General features: G+C 41.3%; 1 protein-coding gene across 1 annotated transcript in view; it reads right to left on the minus strand.

The window, feature by feature from the left end:
• HSD17B12 (hydroxysteroid 17-beta dehydrogenase 12) overlaps nucleotides 1-16791 on the minus strand; it is a 155249-nt gene extending 138458 nt beyond the window's left edge. The window contains exon 1 of the mRNA XM_053561268.1: nucleotides 16425-16791. Within this exon, the coding sequence (XP_053417243.1) occupies nucleotides 16425-16584 (160 nt within the window). The 5' untranslated portion in view covers nucleotides 16585-16791. The remainder of the gene's footprint in view (nucleotides 1-16424) is intronic.
• Between the last annotated feature and the right edge of the window lie 4270 nt (nucleotides 16792-21061).

Consider the following 21061-nt stretch of genomic DNA (forward strand, 5'->3'; position numbering starts at 1 on the left):
AATTTGATCAATTCAAGGGGCAATTCTATTTCTAGGTTCCTAACTAAAAATGGAAGGGAATAAAAAGTTCCAAACAGAGCTATCCAACCTTTTCTTCTCCGCTGCACATTGGAAGAACAGTTGTCTTGGGCCGAAATGTTAAATACACAAACACTAATGAGAGCCGATGAACAGCATAAACAACCATGTGTAATTTTTGTGACATCAGCCACCACAGATAAGCAAAACTTCTCACATACTCTGCACGTAGCCTGTAGGCCACAGGTTGGACACGCCTAAGGCTTATATGTGTATAACTCTCTACTTTCTACAGTGCTTCCAAGGACCTACAACTTAGACAAAGTGGGCAATTTGAAACACATTTGAAAGATGAAAAAAGTGGAATAGCTGAGCAAAGGATCCACAGCTAAGTGTTATACAGGCAGAAAAGTGGGAAGGTGAGATTTATATACATGCCACTACCCTTCCCGTCCAGAAAGGAGACAGCCAACTGATTTACCAAGCTACAGCACAAAGGCTGCACGGGATATACACAAACTATTCAAAAATGAATAGTTTGAATTTCCTAAACTATTACATGCCGAGGCTCCAAACTTTTCTATGGACTATAAAATATGGTATATAATTCAGGACAGGTATAAATGCTGGCTGGAGAACTTAGGTAAGGGATTTAGAACATCTCGCTCGGTTTGGTGCTAATCCACAATAACACAGCCTGACATCCACGTAGAAACTGTCGGAAAGCAACCTCGTTATTTTCTTTTCCAAGCCAGCTGCTTCTCCCTTGTGTTTACGTCAGTGCCCAAGCCTCAGACACCTCATCGTCTTTCAACACTTTGCTGCATCCCTCACCCCCACAACCGTAAATTTATGACTCCTCTCTCTCTCTGACTTTCACCTTCCTCTCGTCTGCCTCTCTCAGTCCCTGCTGCCATTCCCTTAATCCAAGTGACCTTCGCCCAATGTCTGGTTTATGACCACTAGCCTCCTGCTCTCTTCACCTCCTGGGTTACTACTGCCACATCCATTCTCCAAAATACCAGAGGCAACTGTCCAGGATACACTTCTAATCCTAACTGCTCTACTGCTTAAAATCGTCCAGTGGCTTCCCACTGTCCTTCAGATAAATAAACCCCTTAAAATCTTCCAATGGCTTCCCACTGTCCTTCAGATAAACAAACCCCTATGGCCTCTAGTTCCATAGGCTCTGACCCAGCCTCACCTCTTGCCTCTCTCCTCCCAAGACACTCAGCCCCAGCTCTCCCAATCTTCTTTTAGCAAAAGTTCCTGATGTGTCCTCTTTCCTGCTCTGCTTGAAATACTCCCCTGTCCTCCGTCCCCCCTCACCTGCCTTTCTCTAAGTAGTCCATTCAGTTAGCATGAGATCATGAGACAGATTTGAGTTCAAATCCCAGGTAGTCCTCCACTTACTAGCTGGGTGACTTTGGGCAAATTGTTTGACTGCTCTATGTTTTAGTTCTCTTTTACTAAAAACGCAGATATTAATAACACCTACCTTATTGAATTAAACGCAGGTTAAATGAGGTAATTCAGGTATTTAGAAAAATACCTTTCTATCCTTTCATCATGATCATCATCTTTCCACTCTTCTTCTACATCTTAAATTAAAAGTTACTTCTTCCCAGAAACTTTCTCTAAACCCCTGAACTAGGTTAGTGCCCTCATAGCTGATTTCTACCACCTTTTTCAGAGCTGCTTAGGTAATCTCTGTGCCCTCTGCCAGACCAACGGAGATAGAGATTATGACTTTCCTGCTCACCACTATATTCCCATACCCAGCACTGAGTCTGGCACATAATCAGAACACAATAATTGTCTGCTGAATGAATGAATGACCCCATTCCATTGTATAATCACTACAAAGGTCATTCAGATGGCCAACTAAAGTCTAAGTTTCTTCTGGTTGAACCTGAGCCCATCTTCCTCCTCCTTCATCATTTGGAGCACTTAAAAACAACAAACAAACAAAAACTAACTAGAACATCCTCTTCAGTCTATTGGTTCTTTAAAAATTATCATCTCAGGGGCGGCGCCTGTGGCTCAGCGGGTAGGGCGCCGGTCCCATATGCCAGAGGTGGCGGGTTCAAACCCAGCCCCGGCCAAAAAAAAAAAAACAAACAAAAAAAATTATCATCTCGGGCACAGCCATATACACCAGGGCTGCCCAGGCCTGCCAAACAACGATGACAACCACAACAAAAAAATAGCCGGCGTTGTGGCGGGTGCCTGTAGTCCCAGCTACTTGGGAGGCTGAGGCAAGAGAATCTCTTGAGCCCAAGAATTAGAAGTTGCTGTGAGCTATGTGCCAGGGCACTCTATTGGGGAGCGACTAAATGAGACTCTGTCTCAAAAAAAAAAAAAAAAAAAAAAAAAGTATCATTAATATTATTTTCACAGTAATTTTTTCAAGTTCATATATTGAAACATAGTAATTTTTTAAACTCACCTATAAAAAAAGAAAGCAGATTTAAAACTTTCTTTTCTCTAAATGTAATAAAAATAAACCAGGATATGGGGCCACTAAAAAATAAATAAGAACAAAATACTATTCGTTCCATTCTTATAGCTAAGTTTCCAAAGTCTTCACCTATGCTTCATGCTTCTATGGATCTACTTAAACCAAAAGCAAATTAAAATTCTATTTTCCCTTTCCCAAAACCTATTCTTCCTGACTTTTCTAACTTCACCAGCAATCTCCAGTTGGGGAGAAAACCAGATGTGCTGTTTGTGGCTCTCACTGCATAGCAACATACTGAAGCTCCAAGCATTGTGTTTTGTTTTTAATCAATTTCAAATAGACACATATAGAACTGGCCTAAGAGAATCCCTATATAACTGTCAAAATCATGAGCAAACATTTAGTACAGAAATCATTGGAAGATGTGGGGGTTTTTTGTTGTGTGTTTGTCTTTTATAGCACTGGAAGTTTTAACACTATTATAAACCAAGCCCTGGTATCAATAATAGATGTTTGGCTAAAAATCCTGCCTAGATAATTCACTGTCTTCTTCTAGGGCTAGTAAAGTGTTTCCCAAAATGCTAGATCTTACAACTAACCTAATCTGTTAAAAAGCACATGGTCCCATGTTCTTTTTGATTCAATAGCACCGGGACTGATTCATGTGCTCCACATGAGTTTGGATAATGTCATGACATAATAAAGATCTCTTAACTTTCAAAAAACATTTGAGAAACTCTCCAACTTAGGAGCTCTTATGCAAGTATTCTGAATCACCTTAAAAATCACTCTTATTGGCCAGGCGCAGTGGCTCTTGCCTGTAATCCTAGCACTCTAGGAGGCTGAAGGCAGGTGGATTACTTGCACTCACAAGTTTGAGACCAGCCTAACCGAGAGAACTCTGTCTCTATCACTAGCTGGGTGTTGTGGCAGGTACCAACTACTTGAAAGGCTGGAGCAAGAAGATCACTTAAGCCCAAGACTTTGAGGTTGCTATGAGGTATGATAACATGGCACTCTATCGTGGGTAACAAACTGAGATTGTCTCAAAAAAAAAAAAAAAAATCACTCTTATTTAGGAACTTAGACCGTAAACTGGAAAGAACACAGAGCCTAGAATGAGAAAATCTAGATTCAATTTCTTCTGCTATTAACTAGCTGCGTAACCTTTACAGTGTCACTGCATCTTTATACCATCTTGGAATAATAACAAAACCAACCCTAACGTGCCAAGCACGGCTGTTGTGGAAATCTTTTACCAATATCTGAAAAGGACTTTGTGAATTAAAATGTCATCATTACAGTAACATTTTATGACTTCAGGCTCTATAATTCAAAATGCGTGAATGATGGTGTCCAGCCCAATGTGGGTTTTTTCCCTACATATTCTATAGAGATCATCACTTGCTTTCACATGACAGGCACTGATAGGTACTGAGCACACAGATAAGCAGGAGCTCACTGATCCACAGCAAAACTCTAAAATTGAATGTTTCAGATCAGGGGTGCCAGTTTACTGTAGGAGCACTGTTTGTGACAGGACTGGAGTTTCAGTCTCATTACAGGAAGGCTGGCAGGATTTCCACTGGCAGATAGTGTGGTTGTAAGCAGTTAACACCAGTCATTACAGTAAAACCAATCTAGAGAATGAGTTTTCTACATAGGTGGAATGTTAAAGGAACCCTAAAACTGGTATTTAAATTTCTAAAAGATACTGCAGCCTTCCCTGGCCACCTTGAGAAGCATATACTAAAACAATTATAAAATTAAAAAAAAAAAAAAAATATATATATATATATATAGATAGATAGATAGATAGATAGATAGTAATTCCTCAGCAATTCAGTGTCATCAACATAATCAGCAGTTTGGGATTTAAGCACAGCTGAGGCTCAGTGTCTGTGGCTCAAGCGGCTAAGGAGCCAGCCACATACACCTGAGCTGGCAGGTTCGAATCCAGCCCAGGCCCTCCAAACAACAATGACGGCTACAACCGGGCGTTGTGATGGGCGCCTATACTTCCAGCTACTTGGGAGGTGGAGGCAGGAGAATCGCTTGAGCCCAGGAGTTGGAGGTTGCTGTGAGCTGTGATGCCATGGTACTCTACCCAGGGCAACAGCTTGAGGCTCTGTCTAAAAAAGCAAAAACAAAAACGTAGCTGAAACTGTGTAAGAGGCACTGGATCAATCAACTTAGCTTGTACCACTATATACAATGGTTGTATATAGTGCAGACGCTATAGTCTTAATGTCTATATGGCACGTATTAAGAGCACAGCACAGTGGTGCCCTCAAGGGTGACAGAAGTACTTGTCATTTCTTTAAGAGTTCAGGCTCCTGGCTGGGAGTGGTTGTAGGATAATATTTAGAAATAAACATATCCTACATCAAGCACACAAAGTGAACTCAGTGTGAGTTTAAAATGGCTTGCTATTCTTACAGAGGCTTAAGGGACCTCGGCCCCCCTGGGACACACCAGAGTTAGCTTGCCTGGAGTTAAAATTCCACAAGCCAATTCTCTGAAGTTGTGCACCCTGTTAAGCCTGAGGCCAAAGGGCATGACGCCCTTCCTCCGGGCAGGCCTAAGAGTTGATGTCTGTTAAAAACATATTGTCAGAGGTCTATAGGTACTCTGCCCTGAGGAGAGACACACTTCATGCTGAGTAAACTGAGTGAACGCTTGAAGGTACTCTTCCATTAACTCTGTTCCCCTGCAGCTGCTTTCTTCTTTGTGATCTTAATTTAGATACCTGCCCAAGAGATTAGTCAGTGTCTAGAAAAGGATGCTTACTACAAAAGTGATTGTGTTGATGTGGTAACAGCATATTTCCTTACAAGTTAATTTCAGATAGGTAAAATGAGGTAATGGAGAGACTAACAGATGATAGATTAAGTGTGTACGTGACTAGAAGTGTATAAAATCAGACCCCTGAATAAAGAACTTTGCTACACGCCATCCCATACTGTGTAGTCTGTTTCTTGTTTACCCTTAATAATTGCAGGAGCAAGCTTATACCCACGCAAAGCTGCTGTTCTTTCACGTCTCCGGTCACGCAACAGTGGTGGCTCACACCTGTAATGCTAGCACTCTGGGAGGCTGAGGCAGGTGGATTGCTTGAGCCCAGGACTTCAAGACCAGACTGAGCAAGACAGTCCCCCATCTCTATTAAAAATAGAAAAATTAACTGCAGGTGGTGGCAGGTGCCTATACTCCCAGTTACTCAAGAGGCTGAGGCAAGAGGATAGCTTGAGCTTTGGAATTTGAGGTTGTTATGAGCTATGATACCAGGGCACTCTACCCACGGTGACAGGAAAAAAAAAAAAGTTCAGGCTCTTGTACAAAGAGGGCTGTTCTTTCCTCAAACCAGCAAAAGAAATGTGATGAAGTCCAGTTCTGCCAGCATCTTCATGGTAATCATCTCTGCTTTTCCTCCTCGCCAGTTCTCCTCTAACTCGTCCCTGATAAATCTCTTCTACTCTGTTGTCAGCCTGCACCTCTCCACTTATGTCACTGCTTCTAATCAATCTACGGTAGATGCAGCCACCTGCATCTTCTGCCCTTTGCCGCTGACCAGTCTTGCCTGGCCAATCTCTAACTGGATACATAATCTGTTTTTTTGATGTTGTTTTTTTTTGAGGCAGAGTCTCACTATGTCACCCTCAGTAGAGTGCCGTGCTGTCACAGCTCACAGCAACCTCAAACTGTTGGGCTTAACTGATTCTCTTGCCTCAGCCTCCCAAGTAGCTGGGACTATAGGCGCCCGCCCCAACGCCCGGCTATTTTTTTTGTTGTAGTTGTCATTGTTGTTTGGCAGGCCCGGGCTGGATTCAAACCTGCCAGCTCCAGGGTATGTGGCTGGCACCCTAGCCGCTGAGCTACAGGAGCCGAGCCTGGATGCAAACTCTTTAACAAGTCATTACCTCTTCCAGCACATAGTTCCCTAATAACTGAAGGGAAGAGGCTGCTAACATCTCTTCCGGTTCTGCTGTTCTATTATTATTCTCTTTTGCCTCCTAAGGAATAGTCTCAAGTTTCTCACAAAATGGCTTTTGCAAAGATTCTCAACCAACTGCAGACTTCCTTTCTTTCACGAGGCACATAAACTACATACGCAATGCTCTGTGGTTAACCTTCTCAGTTATCGGTTTTATCTACTTACCTCTCAGTACCTTAACCACCAAAGATTTTCCAGGGAATTGGTTCTGGTGTCTCCAACAATTCAAAAACTGTTGACAGTTACAGAAGGCTTGGATTCATTTTAGCAGGCCTTCAAAATTACATTTTGACCAACATATTCTAGAATTTAATTTTTCACAAATTCACCTCAGCCTTACCAATTAGCAAGGGTTTACTGAAACTTAACTTGGAAAAACTCTCTTACTTCAGAAAACCTATTTACAACAATTTTGTAAAGAAGATTTGGGGGTGAATAATAAAGACATTACCAAAATTCTATTACTATTTAAATGTTTGTTATATGTGGCAGAATGTTCAGTTCCCTATAACCATTTTCTACAACCACAGATGAAGACAGGTTAGCTTGTTACCAATGCTACTCCAGGACATCTTTTTGATCTCACTGCATTTCACACTTTGAAAACTATTATCATGGCTTTGCTATCAGGACTCTGTAACCAGTCTTGGCTTATCTTTAATCTAGCCCTTTTAGGTACAGTGACACTTAGAGTTTTCAAACAAAGAAGAAAAAAAGTATACAAATTATCTGGCAAAGTAAAACAAAAATACAAAATCAAAGCAAAAACAGTCCATCCACACTTGAAACACTCCAGAACTTAAAGAATATTTAGTGAAAGAATTCATTCACTAAATAATATTATCTGGCTCGGCACCTGTAGCTCAGTGGCTAGGGAGCTGGCCAGGTGCACTGGGGCTGGTGGGTTCGAAACCGGGCCTGCCAAACAACAGTGACAACAACAACAAAAAAAATAGCCAGGCGTTGGGGCGGGGCGCCTGTAGTCCCAGCTACTTAGAGGCTGAGGCAAGAGAATCGCTTGAGCCCAAGAGTTTGAGGTTGTTGTGAGCTGTGACACCACAGCACTCTACTGAGGGTGACATATTTAGACTCTCTCTCAAAAAATAACATAAAATATTATCTGAGGTCATACATGTGCACAGGCATGACTAAAAGTGTGAAAAAAGCCCATAAGAAAGAATAAAACAATTACTATCAGAGTTCCAAAAGCACATAATCACTTCCATCTGGGCAGCCTCTGAGGAAAAAATTCATAATCTGCACTCTGAAACATAGGTAGAATTTCACAAACAGAAAGAGTGAGAGTGTGGAACAGGAGAAAGCATCTCAGTCAGAGTAAAATCAACATTCAACATTCAACCACTGAAACCCACTACCGGCCTCTGCATCCCCAACCAAGGCCACCGAAGCAGGAAGTAGGAAAGCATAGGCACATCAGGGACACAGGCAGCCAGTCACCCAGTGATACAACCAAGGAAGGGGCGTAAGGAGATGACACTAGAAATAGACATAAAAGCAGGATCCAGAAGGGCCAATGAGCTTGCTGTTTGCAGAGACATGATGAAACTCCCAAAGTTTTTGCATAAGATATAAGGAGGGGTAACTTGGTTGGAGGCTTTACTAGTAGGTTAAATTTGCACCAGAGCACACGTTAGATTTGGCAGGGAGGCAATCACTATAGCTGTATCAGGGGAACACAGATGAGGGGATTGGATGTGAGAGAAACTGCAGCAGCAGGTTAAGTCAAGTCACTGATTTCCTATCTAGATGTGGAAGGAAAAGTGTGGCTCAGAGACTTAGAATGAGGGAGCAAACTGGCCACTTGCGGCATTCAGCCGACTGATTTATGTGGCACGCAGAGTAAACTTGAGAAATCTGCCTCAGCCTTAAAAAGAAACTTCCCATATGAAAACCTAAATTTGAGTTTCCAGTGAAAAATCTGAGAGGACTATACCAATGTCACCTGAACAGGTGTCCCAAAATACGTTTACACATGGCTCACGTTATTCACTTTGTCTGTCTGAAGCATTTAAATTTGCCATCCCCGATTTAGTGCTGGATGACTAGCAAGGCGATGATATAATCTGCAAAAATAAGGAAGTCTAGAACAAGCCAGGAAGAATAGAAAAGCCAAATTTTAGACACGCTAGGATTAAAGTCTTTGATAATCATCCAGAAGGGACACGCAGTAAATCATTAGAAATCTGTGGAAAAATCTAGAAAAAAAATGCATATAAATAAAACTAAGAATTGTCCCACCACAGATCAAATCAACAGCAAATGCAACAACAATTTCAGCTGGCATTTCTATAGTATTTATTATTGTATTTCACACCCATTAAACAATTTAACCTCATTTAATCAGTACTTTGAACCTATTATCCCCATGAGGGAACCATCCGTGAAAAGTAGGCAGAGATGAGGTCGGAAGTAAAAGGAGACAGGAGGCAGTGGTCCAGACAAATTTTGGGTTTTAATCTGAGTGGATGAGAAGATGCTGGAGGGATCTGAGCAGCGTTAAGACCTGACTCAAGTTTGGCCACTGTCTAAGAACCAAATGTAGGGGAGCCAAGATGGAGCAGACAGCCAGGAGACTGTCTTTGTTATCTCGGAAGCAAGAAATTCTGCTGACCTACAAATGACTGGATTCTGGGTATTCTGAAGTTACAGACAATGGGATTTCCTCAGACTATATGCAGAGAAGACTCAAAGATGACTCTAAGGTTTTTGACAAATGCAACTGAAAAGCTGCACATTACCAAACTTTTTCTTTTCTTTTCGAGATAGAGTCTCACTTTATCGCCTTCAGTAGAGTGCAGTGCCATCATAGCTCACAGCAAGTTCCAACTCCTGGGCTTAGACGATTCTCTTGCCTCAGCCTCCCAAGTAGCTGGGACTACAGGCGCCGGCCACAACACCCGGCTATTTTTCTGCAGTTTGGCCAGGGCGGATTCGAACCTGCCACCCTTGGTATATGGGGCCGGTGCCCTACCCACTGAGCCACAGGCACCACCCCAAATTTTTTTGAGAGTCTCACATTGTCACCCTTGGTAGAGTCTCAGCCTCCCCAGTATCTGGAACTACACTCACCATGACACCTGGCTATTTTTAGAGTTGGGGTCTCGCTCTTGCTCAGGCTAGAGTTTCTTAAATGTCAACAGCAGCATGTTACATTTATCAAGCTGGACCTCCAGAGTTGCTAAATCCATTCAAGAAGGCTAGAGTGATAAACAGAAAACAGCATTCAAAGTCAAGTCCAGCCGTTCTGATGACAGTCAAATCCTTTGCTTTGTTAAGACCCTTTGTGTGGGCGGCGCCTGTGGCTCAGTCAGTAAGGCGTCGGCCCCATATACCGAGGGTGGCGGGTTCAAACCCGGCCCCGGCTGAACTGCAACCAAAAAATAGCCGGGCGTTGTGGCGGGCGCCTGTAGTCCCAGCTACTCGGGAGGCTGAGGCAAGAGAATCGCTTAAGCCCAGGAGTTGGAGGTTGCTGTGAGCTGTGTGATGCCACGGCACTCTACCGAGGGCCATAAAAGTGAGACTCTGTCTCTACAAAAAAAATTAAAAAAAAAAAAAAAAAAAGACCCTTTGTGACTTTCCAGTATTTTCTAATGCAGCAAAAAGGTTCATGGTTGCAAATCTAAAGAAAATCCTAAACTACTTGATCTTAAATTGTGCTGACTATTCTGCAATACTTTCAGAAAAACCAAATATGCAAATTGAAAGTGTGCCTTCAATCAAAAAGTTTTCAATGAAATGTTTGAAAAGTATAAAGAACTCCACTCCCAAGTACTTATCCTGTCTATACACACTCACCAACATACACAGTGCACGAATATGGCTGAATGGATAACTTGGCTTCCAATGCTGACTCTGCAATTCACTAGCTATGAAACTATAGACAAGGGAAGTAGTTTACTTAAGCCTCAGTTTCCTCCTCTATCTGCTGAGAAAATGGAACACAGCTCAAAGAGAAATTAAAAATAATCTGTTAAGTGTCCAGCATACTTCAAGCATTCATTCAATCAATGGTAGTTATTACAGGGATGGTGGCTCATGCTTGTGATCCTGGCATTTTGGGAAGCAAAGACAGGAGGATCATTTGAGACCAGGACCTTGAGGCGAGCCTGGAAAACATAGCAAGACCCTCTCTCAACCAAAAACAATTATAATCAAAGAGGGTCTGAGGCAAAAAAAAAAAAAAGGTAGTTATTAATATTTCTTCTAGGTTTTCCAATGAAATAATTAACATTTCATATATAATTTTTCAAATCATGTGATGCCAGGCCAAGCATGGTAGCTCATGCCTATAATCCTAGCACTCTGGGAAGCCAAGGCAGGTGGACTGCTTGAGCTCACGAGTTTGAGACCAGCCTACGCAAAAGCAAGACCCCATTTCTGAAAAATAGCCAGGCATTGTTACAGGAACCTGTAGTTCCAGCTATGGGAGAGGCTGACACAAGACAATCACTTGAGTGCCAAGGCGCTCCTCTACCCAGGGCGACAGAGAGAGACTCTGTCTCAAAAAAAAAAAATCATGTGGCTCGATGCCTATAGCTCAGTGGTTAGGGCACGAGCCACATACACCAGGGCTGGCAGGTTCGAACCCAGCCCCAGCCTGCTAAACAACAATGACAACTGCAAATACAACAACAAAATATACATATATATAACCGGGTGTTGTGGTGGGCACCTGTAGTCCCAGCTACTTGGCAGGCTGAGGCAAGAGAATCCCTTAAGCCCAAGAGTTGGAGGTTGCTGTGAGCTGTGACACCACAGCACTGTACCCAGGGCGACATGGTGAGACTGTCTCAAAAATAAAAAATCTTGTGATGCTTCAAAAACTAAAGAAAGGTATCTGCTACTAATATTAATAGTTATTCAAACAGTCTTTAGTCATTTGAGATAAACCCAGGGCAGTTATCCAACGTGAAAATAGAAATTGTGATCACACTTATGATTTTGAGAATGCTTTGATTCTTGGAAGTTGGCTAAGCAAATCATGTTTTGGTGAATGACTTTTCCCGTGGGGAATCTCATCACCCTATTTCCTTGTTAAGACTTCATCATCCACTGAATTAGGAAAACCATAGAATTCTACAGAGCAAAATGAGTTTCATCAACACCTAGAGCTGCAACGTTTTAGGGACTTGCTAATGTAAATGTATAGAGGGGGCAAAATGCAAAGGGAAAGAGCCTTTGTGAAATATAACCTCACTCCACAGAATGCTTTATCCAGCAATAAAGATAAAGTGCTGATTCCATGCTACAAAACACATGAAACTTGGAAACATTATGCTATAAAAGAGGCCAGTCACAAATACACATATAAAGTAGATAAGTGGTTGATTAGGGCTGGATTGGGTGGTGTTGGGGAGTAAGAGCTAATGAGTACAGAGTTTCTTTTGAGGAGGATCAAAATGTTCTGCAATTAAATTTGATGATGGTTGCAAAACCCTGTGAACCTAATAAAAATCATGAATGGTACACTTTAAATGGGTAAATTGTATGGCATATTAATTATATCTCAATAAAGCTGTTTTTAAAAAATCTAACTCACTGATTAGTGAATCCTTTATTATTTGCTGCCTGGAACAATATCCTCTCCATTAAAAACTAAAAATAAGTGCTGAGTGCTGTCTTGTACTTACAGTTATAAAATCTCTTGACTGTGGAAGTATACTTACCTTGCCTTTGCATCTATCATCTCCACTTTATTTCAACAGCAATCATTTAGATGAACTCCAGTGATAGAAACTGCTCCAAAAAATGCAAAATTTATCTATGCTCAAATTAAATTCTACAGATTACATTCTTTATTACTCTAGCTGGGGTCCTCAAACTACGGCCAGCGGGCCACATGAGGCGGTGTGATTGTATTTGTTCCCGTTTTGTTTTTTTACTTCAAAATAAGATATGTGCAGTGTGCATAAGAATTTGTTCATAGATTTTTTTTAAACTATAGTCCGGCCCTCCAATGGTCTGAGGGACAGTGAACTGGCCCCCTGTTTAAAAAGTTTGAGGACCTCTGCTACAGCAATAATTCTTCTTTCATGTTGACCAACTGATCACCTTTTCTTTTTGAGACAGAGTCTCAAGCTGTTGCCCTGGGTAGAGTGTCGTGGCATCACAGCTTACAGCAAACTCCAACTCCTGAGCTCAAGCGATTCTCCTGCCTCCACCTCCCAAGTAGCTGGGACTATAGCCGCCTGCCACAACGCCCCGCTATTTTTTGGTTGCAGTGTCATGGTTTGGGCGGGCCGGGCTGGATTCGAACCTGCCAGCTCAGGTGTATGTGGCTGGCGCATTAGCTGCTTGAGCCACAGGCGCAGGGCCAACTGACCACCTTTGTTAGCAATCTTCTTTTTTTTATTTTTGCAGTTTCTGGCAGCAATCTTCTTTTGATTATTTGCTACACTGACCTTCAAACAAATGAAGCTCTCCACTTTCACAGAATGTCTTTATTCTCCTAAGAAATACAAGAAGTACCTGTATAACAATGTCAGGCAAAGGAGTCTTCTCTTCTAAATTGGCTAAACCCACCTGCCAGGGGTCTAGAGAAATCCGGCTGATTCGCTTGAGGGGAAATGTTACAGGAAAGAACTAGGAAAACGAGATAGCCTAGATCTTTCACAGGGGATAAGAGATAAATTAGAGTATGAGCCAAGGAATTGGACTTAAAAACCTAACAAGGCTAAGAAATCTGTTACATAGAATATTTTTACTAATTGCAAAGCACACCTGTATTTCAGGTTTAAAGTTTTTGTTCCTAAGTTTAGAAATGATTATCTGATCACCATGCCGCTTGTAACAATGTGATCATTTCTGCTGAAGCACTTAAAAAAGACAATCCAGGGTAAACTGAATCCATCAATATTTCACTTCTATTATGACAATATGATCCTCTCTGCTGTCCCAGCATTGTAGTTCAAATTTCATAGCTAAATCTTTTAGAAACACTTGCCTTAATTTAACAATTATCCCTCCTCTGGGGCTAAATCTTTTCAAAACAAATGTTACGACTTGGCGCCTATAGCTCAAGTGGCTAAGGTGTCAGCCACATACACCAGAGCTGTCAGGTTCAAATCCAGCCTGGGCCTGCAAAATAATGACAACTACAACCAAAAACTAGCTGGGCGTTGTGGTGGGTGCCTATAATCTCAGCTACTTGGGAGGCTGAGGCAAGAGAATCGCTTAAGCCCAAGAGTTGGAGGCTGCTGTGACCTGTGACGCCACGCACTCTACAAAGGGGGACAGCTTGAGACTCTGTCTCCAAAAAAAAAAAAAAAGTTACTTATGAGATGACAATGTCACATCACTTGACTTTTACAATGGACTCATATAGAGATGACTTGGACTTACCATTTGAACAATTAGCCAACATAGTCAATTTTAGATAGTTTTAAAAGTAGTTATTAACCTTAGTCTTTGCCTGCATGTTACAAAATAGTATCCTGATAAAATTCCCTATTGTATTACCATCTTGTGTAACTATTGCAAAAGTTGACAAACAAGTTTTCTCAAGCTGATAGCCAAGTAAGAACTAGGGCATGTCAATTGTGAAATCATACATAATCTGGATTACAAGCATTACTTTCTTTCTCAGAGAATATCAAAAGATAACAGGTGATTATGAAATATAAGTGTTATATTGTTAAAAGTGGCCTCACATAATGAAAAGATCTCATATGTCCATTACCACTTGAGATGTTTCTCTTAATGTTTATGTCATAAACTCAGAAGGTTAACTTATTATGCCTTCCCTACTGTTTGCATATTTTTGAATAAACAAAGTAAAGAACATGGAGTAACATTATTCATGTATCTCACTGAAGGCTAGCCTGCAAACTATGCCTAACCACTACAAAATTCAAAAAATCGAGAAGTTGTCTGAGCGCTTTGGTTGGAGGTCGTAGGGCCGGCTCCCAGACTCTGTGACTTTACAGAGATGAATTTAAAGCATTGCTCCTAACGACTAAAAATGGCACAACCAAGAATTCTCAGCATCAGCCCAAAGGAATATCCTTGTCATTCAACTTTCAAGCACTGGGTAATCAGATTAAACTTTCACTCAATGAGAGATTCTCGAAGCTCTGAAAATTAAGGAGACACTAGAATCAGTCATTCCCTGAAGACCAAAAGATCTACTTAAATGTTTGTTGTTAACAGAAAGACTGTAGTGAACTATATTCAAGAGCAATAACTTCTTACTGACCTTGTTAAAGTATTTCCCTTATATAAGCTTTTTAAAATTTTCTTTCTGTACCTAATCTTTAGAAACCTTATATAAGTTTCAATATGAGTAATCTGTCAAAACTAAGCGTTGATGTGAAAGAAAAACTATTTCGTTTTATTTGCATAAAAGAACAGGAAAGTGGTAGGCACCTGTGGCTCAGTGGGCAGGGTGCTGGCCCCATATACCAAGGGGGGCGGGTTCAAACCCAGCCCCAGCCAACTGCAACAAAAAAATAGCTGGGCGCTGGGGCAGGCGCCTGTAGTCCCACCTACTCAGGAAGCTGAGGCAAAAGAACGGACTAAGCCCAGGAGTTGGAGGTTGCTGTGAGCTGTGACGCCACAGTACTCTACCGTGGGCGATAAAGCGAAACTCTGTCTCAAAAAAAAGAACAGAAAAGTGAGCAAGAAAGAAGGTAATTTTGAATTTTAGAGAAACAGAAGTATATGTCTTTTCAACATTAGAGAATTTGTTTCCTTGGTTTAATTTGTTCTTTGAACTCTAGAACCTATATTTGAGTCCTAGGAAAGCTCCTTTTCATCAGTTGAGCAAAACAAATTAAGTGCCTTTTACGACTAAATATTCTGTGCCTCAAAGTTCGGTTAGTAAGAATGAATTGTAGTACTTGATTATTAAAATGCTAAATTTGTATCCTACCTTTTATAGTTTTTCTAGCAAATATGTGCTTTCACTTTTGACATGAATTAATAACAATTTTAAAATCTTCCGTCAGTTTTTGTGAACACATTAAATAAATAAAATGTAGAAAAAAACAAAATTCAAAAAATCCTTAGAAAGTGAATATTCAATTATAAAACATAAAAATAAATAATCACATCAGAGAACAAATACAAGCATATCATAAGCAATCACTTAATTAAAAAACCAAAGTGGGAAAGAGAAAAGTAAAGCAAAGAAGGAAACAAAAAAAGGCAGAAAAGGAAAAGAAGTGAGTGCAAAACTTCCCTGCAGGTAATTTTTCCAATTTCTCCAGTCTGACCTTTGTCCTCCATTTTTAAAATCCTCCGACTACACGGAACAAGATCCACGTGTTTCGCTCATTGTTTGTGGGAATACTTTTTTCTACAAACGTCCTTCAGCAAAAGTGTTTCTGCCTCTTCCATGAGTTGTCACTTGGAGGAAGCAATAGTTTTTGCTATTCATTGGGACTCCGGAACAGTTTAGCGAGGATTTTCTTTTTACAGGCTTTGTAAATTATATGAAAATAGCCCAAATCCACGTAACTGGAGAGGTAAGGTGTCACAAAGAAAATGACTTCGAAATTCCTCTCACCCCAAAAAAGCCAACAGAAAATTCTGCATCATTAGCACTGGGCCAGTATTCACATCAAGCGAAAAACTTTAATTTAAAAACATTCACAAGGGGATAATCGCGTTGTGACCAAGGAAGCTGCAAGGCGACTGATTTCCAGGCCACGAACCCGGAATGGCTTAAGGAACATAAGCTCCAGGGACTTTTTTCTCCCGCACCCACCCAGCTGCACTTCACAGATTCCCGGAGTTGAGCCACCAATGTATTCAGTATTTTAAAATTCTGCAAATAGTTTAAGCAAGCCGGAAGATGACTAAGGGAGTCAGGGAGGGTACACGCGACACACAAGAGCCTCAGAGAGGACAGGAGAGCTGGGGAAGGGAAGACCAAGCGCTGGGCCCGAGCCGCGAGCCGCTGCAGAAGCCGTGGCGCTACGTTCGACTCACCTGCCCATTCACCGAGCCCGGGGCCGACCCCTGCCTCGTGACTCATGCCCCAGACCCGAAGGGCGGTGAACAGCGAGTACGAGATGCGCAGGGCCAGGTAGGCAACAGTGCCCGCGCCCACCCAATACAGGAAGCCGGCGGCTGGGAGAGCGCTCTCCATGGCTTTCGAGTAGGCCTCACTACCTCAGTGAATGAAAAAAACGAATGAATGAAACCAGAGGGAGGCGGAGGCGCAGGCTGTGACAGTGAGGACGCTACTAATAGGCGCTGCTCTTACACCAGTTTAGAGCAAAGCCCCGCCCACGACGCCATATCCGTGTTGTCATTGGTGGGCTGTGCATAGTATGTCAGGCATTGGCTGACTCCAATTTCACTGATCCGCCTATAATCTCCTCCCTTGCGCACCGCGCGCGGCTTCCGTTTTGAGGTGGTGGAGAGCTCATCTGCCAATCAAACTTCAGTCCCACCCAAGCGTGTCACCACTGGCCAGGATTCCGCCAGCCAGCCGCCTGTCTCACCCCACCAAAGTGCCTCGGTGTCTCATTGGCTGCAGCCACCCTCGCGACGGCGGAAGACTGCGCTCGATTGTCCAATCATACCCTGTCTAGTTTGATCTCTGGTTTGAAGAAGGAATGGAATCAGTGATGCCCCACGTGAATGGGAAGACGTGAGTTCACAAGACAAATCATGCGAGCATGAGAGACAGAGTCTTCCTCTTGCTCAGGCTGGTCTTACACTCCTGAGCTCAATTGACCCTCCCACCTCAGCCTCCCAGCGTGCTGGGTGGGATTACAGGTGTGAGCCCCCTTGCTGCCCACACTTACTTCTTGAAGTTCCTCAAGTCCCGTTCATCATGGTCTCAGAGCTACTTCCTGTTTGCTCTACTTGGTACCTCTATCTACCTGAGGCTCACCCCTTTATATTATTTAGGTTTTTGCTCATGCATCATTCACCTTAAAGTGGTTTTCTCTGTTCATCGTTTATAAATGTACCAAAACAGACGAGATTGGGCACGTTCAGGTTGGTATGGCCATTAAATATACCCAATCACTTCCTCTCCTCTGCCCTATCAGTCCTTATCCTTTAACCCTGCTTTGTTTCCTTATGAGTCTTCATGCTTTCAAGTTACTGGCTATCCCAAAGTCTCCATAACTAAGGAAAATGGAAAATTGTAGCTAAATGTACCTTTATTTACAAAAGATTTATTATGAAATTTTACAGAGAGGTAGCCAACATGTAAAGAATGTTTTATAAATTTTTGTTAAAATTGTGTAATTAACATTCTGTAAATAAAGGTACATTTAGCTACAATTCCCCATTTTCCCTATGTATGGAGACTTTGGGGATAGCCTTTAGAATATAGAAGTTCTTAAGGACTGACCTTTCTTGTTCACTGTAGCTTTACCTAAGATGTGCACCCAGGAGTCCCTGACACTTAGTAGGCATGCAATAAATACCTATGGAATGAATGAATGAAAATAGACTATTTAGTGGGAGAGACAGTCAGCAAACTTCCAAGTAATCATGTGATAAAAACTGTAGTAAGCACAAAGGAGAAAAGAATAGGACCTACGGGAAGAGGATGACAGGAAGCTATAATTTAGATGAGGGATGGGAGACTACCCCCAAAGGCCTTTCTAAGGAAGCAGTATTCGAGCTGGGATCAGGGAATGTGTAGAAATGAAGTGCAGTGGGGTAGAGAAGACAGCAACAAACACCCATAGAGGTTTTGGGGTTTTGAAGAATAATTGCTTCTTGCAGATACCATAGCATCTGGCATAAAATAAATAGGCAATAGCAACAAAAAAAAAAAAAAAATAGCCGGGCGTTGTGGCGGGCGCCTGTAGTCCCAGCTGCTCGGGAGGCTGAGGCAAGAGAATCGCGTAAGCCCAAGAGTTAGAGGTTGCTGTGAGCCGTGTGACGCCACGGCACTCTGCCGAGGGCGCTACAGTAAGATTCCGTCTCTACAAAAAAAAAAACAATAAATAGGCAATAAAAAATAAACGTTGGTGTAGGATTTTTTATAAATAAGGTCATGTACCATGGAAATGGACTTCCCATTGCTGTTAGGTCCTCTTTAGTATTGTGGTATCCCCACCTGTCCATTGCTGTTAGAATTAATTCTGGGTATATGATTTTAACTAACGGGACTATTAATTATTCAAACCACCTCATTTTGACATCCACTCTTTTTCTATAATGTCTAGACAATACCTATGCAATTAACAAGAATTTTTCTTAAAAATTATGCACATTTTTTCTGATTACCTCAGCCTCCTTTTAGGTATATTAATTGTTTTACCTACTACAAGAAAAACATAGTAACTTCCACAAGGTGACGTGGTATGGACTACATAAGCCCTTGGGATTTCAAGTGGTTATACACTTACAGAATTGAACAACAATTCTTTGTCTCCAAATAAATTTTATGAACTACTGAAAACTCTAATGAACTCAGGACCCCATAATGAGGTCTCCATCCTAGTCAGCAATATTCTGTGCAGAACTACAGCATACACATATAAACAAAGGTCGGTAGAGTCATACTGACCACACATGTGAAACCATTAATAGCTCTCCAAAGAGAAACTCATACTATGTACCCCTGGGCTTTAAGTGTCAGATAAATCTGGAACCAGATTTTGTTTGTTTTTTTTTGAGAGTCTCACTTTGTTGCCCTCTATGTGAGTGCCATGGTGTCATAACTCACAGCAACCTCAAACTCTAGAGCTCAAGCGAGTCCCAAGTAGCAGGGACTATAGACGCCTGCCACAACATCCAGCCATTGTTAGAGATGGCAGGTCTCTCTCTTGCTCAGGCTGGTCTTGAACCTGCGAGTTTAGGTAATCCACCCGCCTTGGCCTTCCAGAGTGCTAGGATTACAGGCGTGAGCCGCCACACCTGGCCTTGGAACCAGACTCTAATTCCACTTCTTAGTAGCTGTATAATCTTATGTAGATTTAAGCATTCAAATTCTACAATTGTAAAGTGGGAATAATGCTACTTAAACATTTAGCAGTGATTGGCAGATATTAAGTATTCAAAGAGTTAGGTACTACTCTGACCCCCATTTTACAGATGAGGAAACAGAGGCCTAAAGCATTTGAGTAACTTTCACATAAGAGTGGCAGAATTGAGATGTGAATCAGGTGTGTCTACGAAATCATGTCTCTATAACTAGCTCAGAGAAGGCAGCATTTAATAAATGGCTTAAGGAGAGTAAACGAGTCTCTAGAAACATTTTACACAAATAACATACTCAGACACAACAACACTGGATTTTAGTAGTATTTATTAAAAATACTTAGTTCAGAATAGTCCCTAACATAAAAACAAATATAAAAATGGAAAATAATATAAAAAATGAAGCATAATATGGTATATTAGTACAAAAATACTCCCATGCAATTTGAAATTTATTTTCATTATTTCTGTAAACTGAGTTTCAGATCAGATTTCTGTGATGAAATCACAAATGGTCAACATGATGAAAGAATTAGAGGAATGTTGGTCAATCCCTTGGAACGCAGAGCTGAATTCTTCAGTTGGCTGTATAATAAAACATTTTAAAAGTTCTGTCTTCTTTCTTATCTTCATTTAAACATAGTTCAAAATATTGAACTTTAACTTCAGTTTTCCAATCCTAGGTTTAAAAAAAAAGTGTTGTGATGAGCAGACCAATTTAATAAAAAAGCAGAATCTATAGCATTAGCAATTAGGTTTCCAAAAAGTTAATATTTAATTGCTTTAACAAATATTACCATAAGAAAAAAAAACTTTATTATGCTTCAATATTGCATTATCATTGTCAAAATAATTTCACACCCATTATCCCATTCCAAACATCACAATACCCTTTTCCAATAAGGAGGGGTATTATTATTATTTTTAGAGACTGAGTCTCATAGCTCACAGCCACCTCAAACTCTGGTGTAGTAGATAAATGTAGTCTTTTGCTTCTAGTACAGCAGTCTCCTCACTGTTCTTGGGATGCTGAGATCCCCAATGGATGTCTGAAATCAAGGATAGTAATGTGCCCTACATATATATCATGTTTTTTCTCCATCTTACAACTGAGATGGCTACTAAATGATTAACAGGTGATCAGTGTATACAGTGTGGATATGCTGGACAAAGGATGATTCACAACCTGGGAGGAGCAGGTGGATGGTGTGAAATTTATTTCTCAGACTATCATGAAATTTAAAACTTACATCTTTGTAATTTTCCATTTAATATTTTAAATACTGTTGACCATGGATAACTGACACCACTGAAGCAAAACTATAGGTAAGGATGGACTGCGGTACTACCTGTGCGCACCTACCATGTTTTACCTATATGAAGAACCTCAAGCTGTAGCTCAGCTTCTGCCATCAAAAACAATGTGATGATTATCTTCATATTTTTCAAAGACCTACTTAAGATTTCTTGAGTCCATATATCCAGAAAAAATTTAGTATCCATAACTGAATTCTGCCAGATTGCTCTCCAGAGTGGCTCTACCAGTTTACATTCTCAGCAGCAGTGTATGAGCTGATGAGTTATCCTCCCTCTCCCCCTCTATACTTGGCATCATCCATCTTTCTTTTATTAGACTACTGGGTATAAAGAGCTTACACACATTTCTGGGTGTA

This window comes from Nycticebus coucang, chromosome 14 (genome assembly GCF_027406575.1).
Source record: "Nycticebus coucang isolate mNycCou1 chromosome 14, mNycCou1.pri, whole genome shotgun sequence".
NCBI lineage: Eukaryota > Metazoa > Chordata > Mammalia > Primates > Lorisidae > Nycticebus > Nycticebus coucang.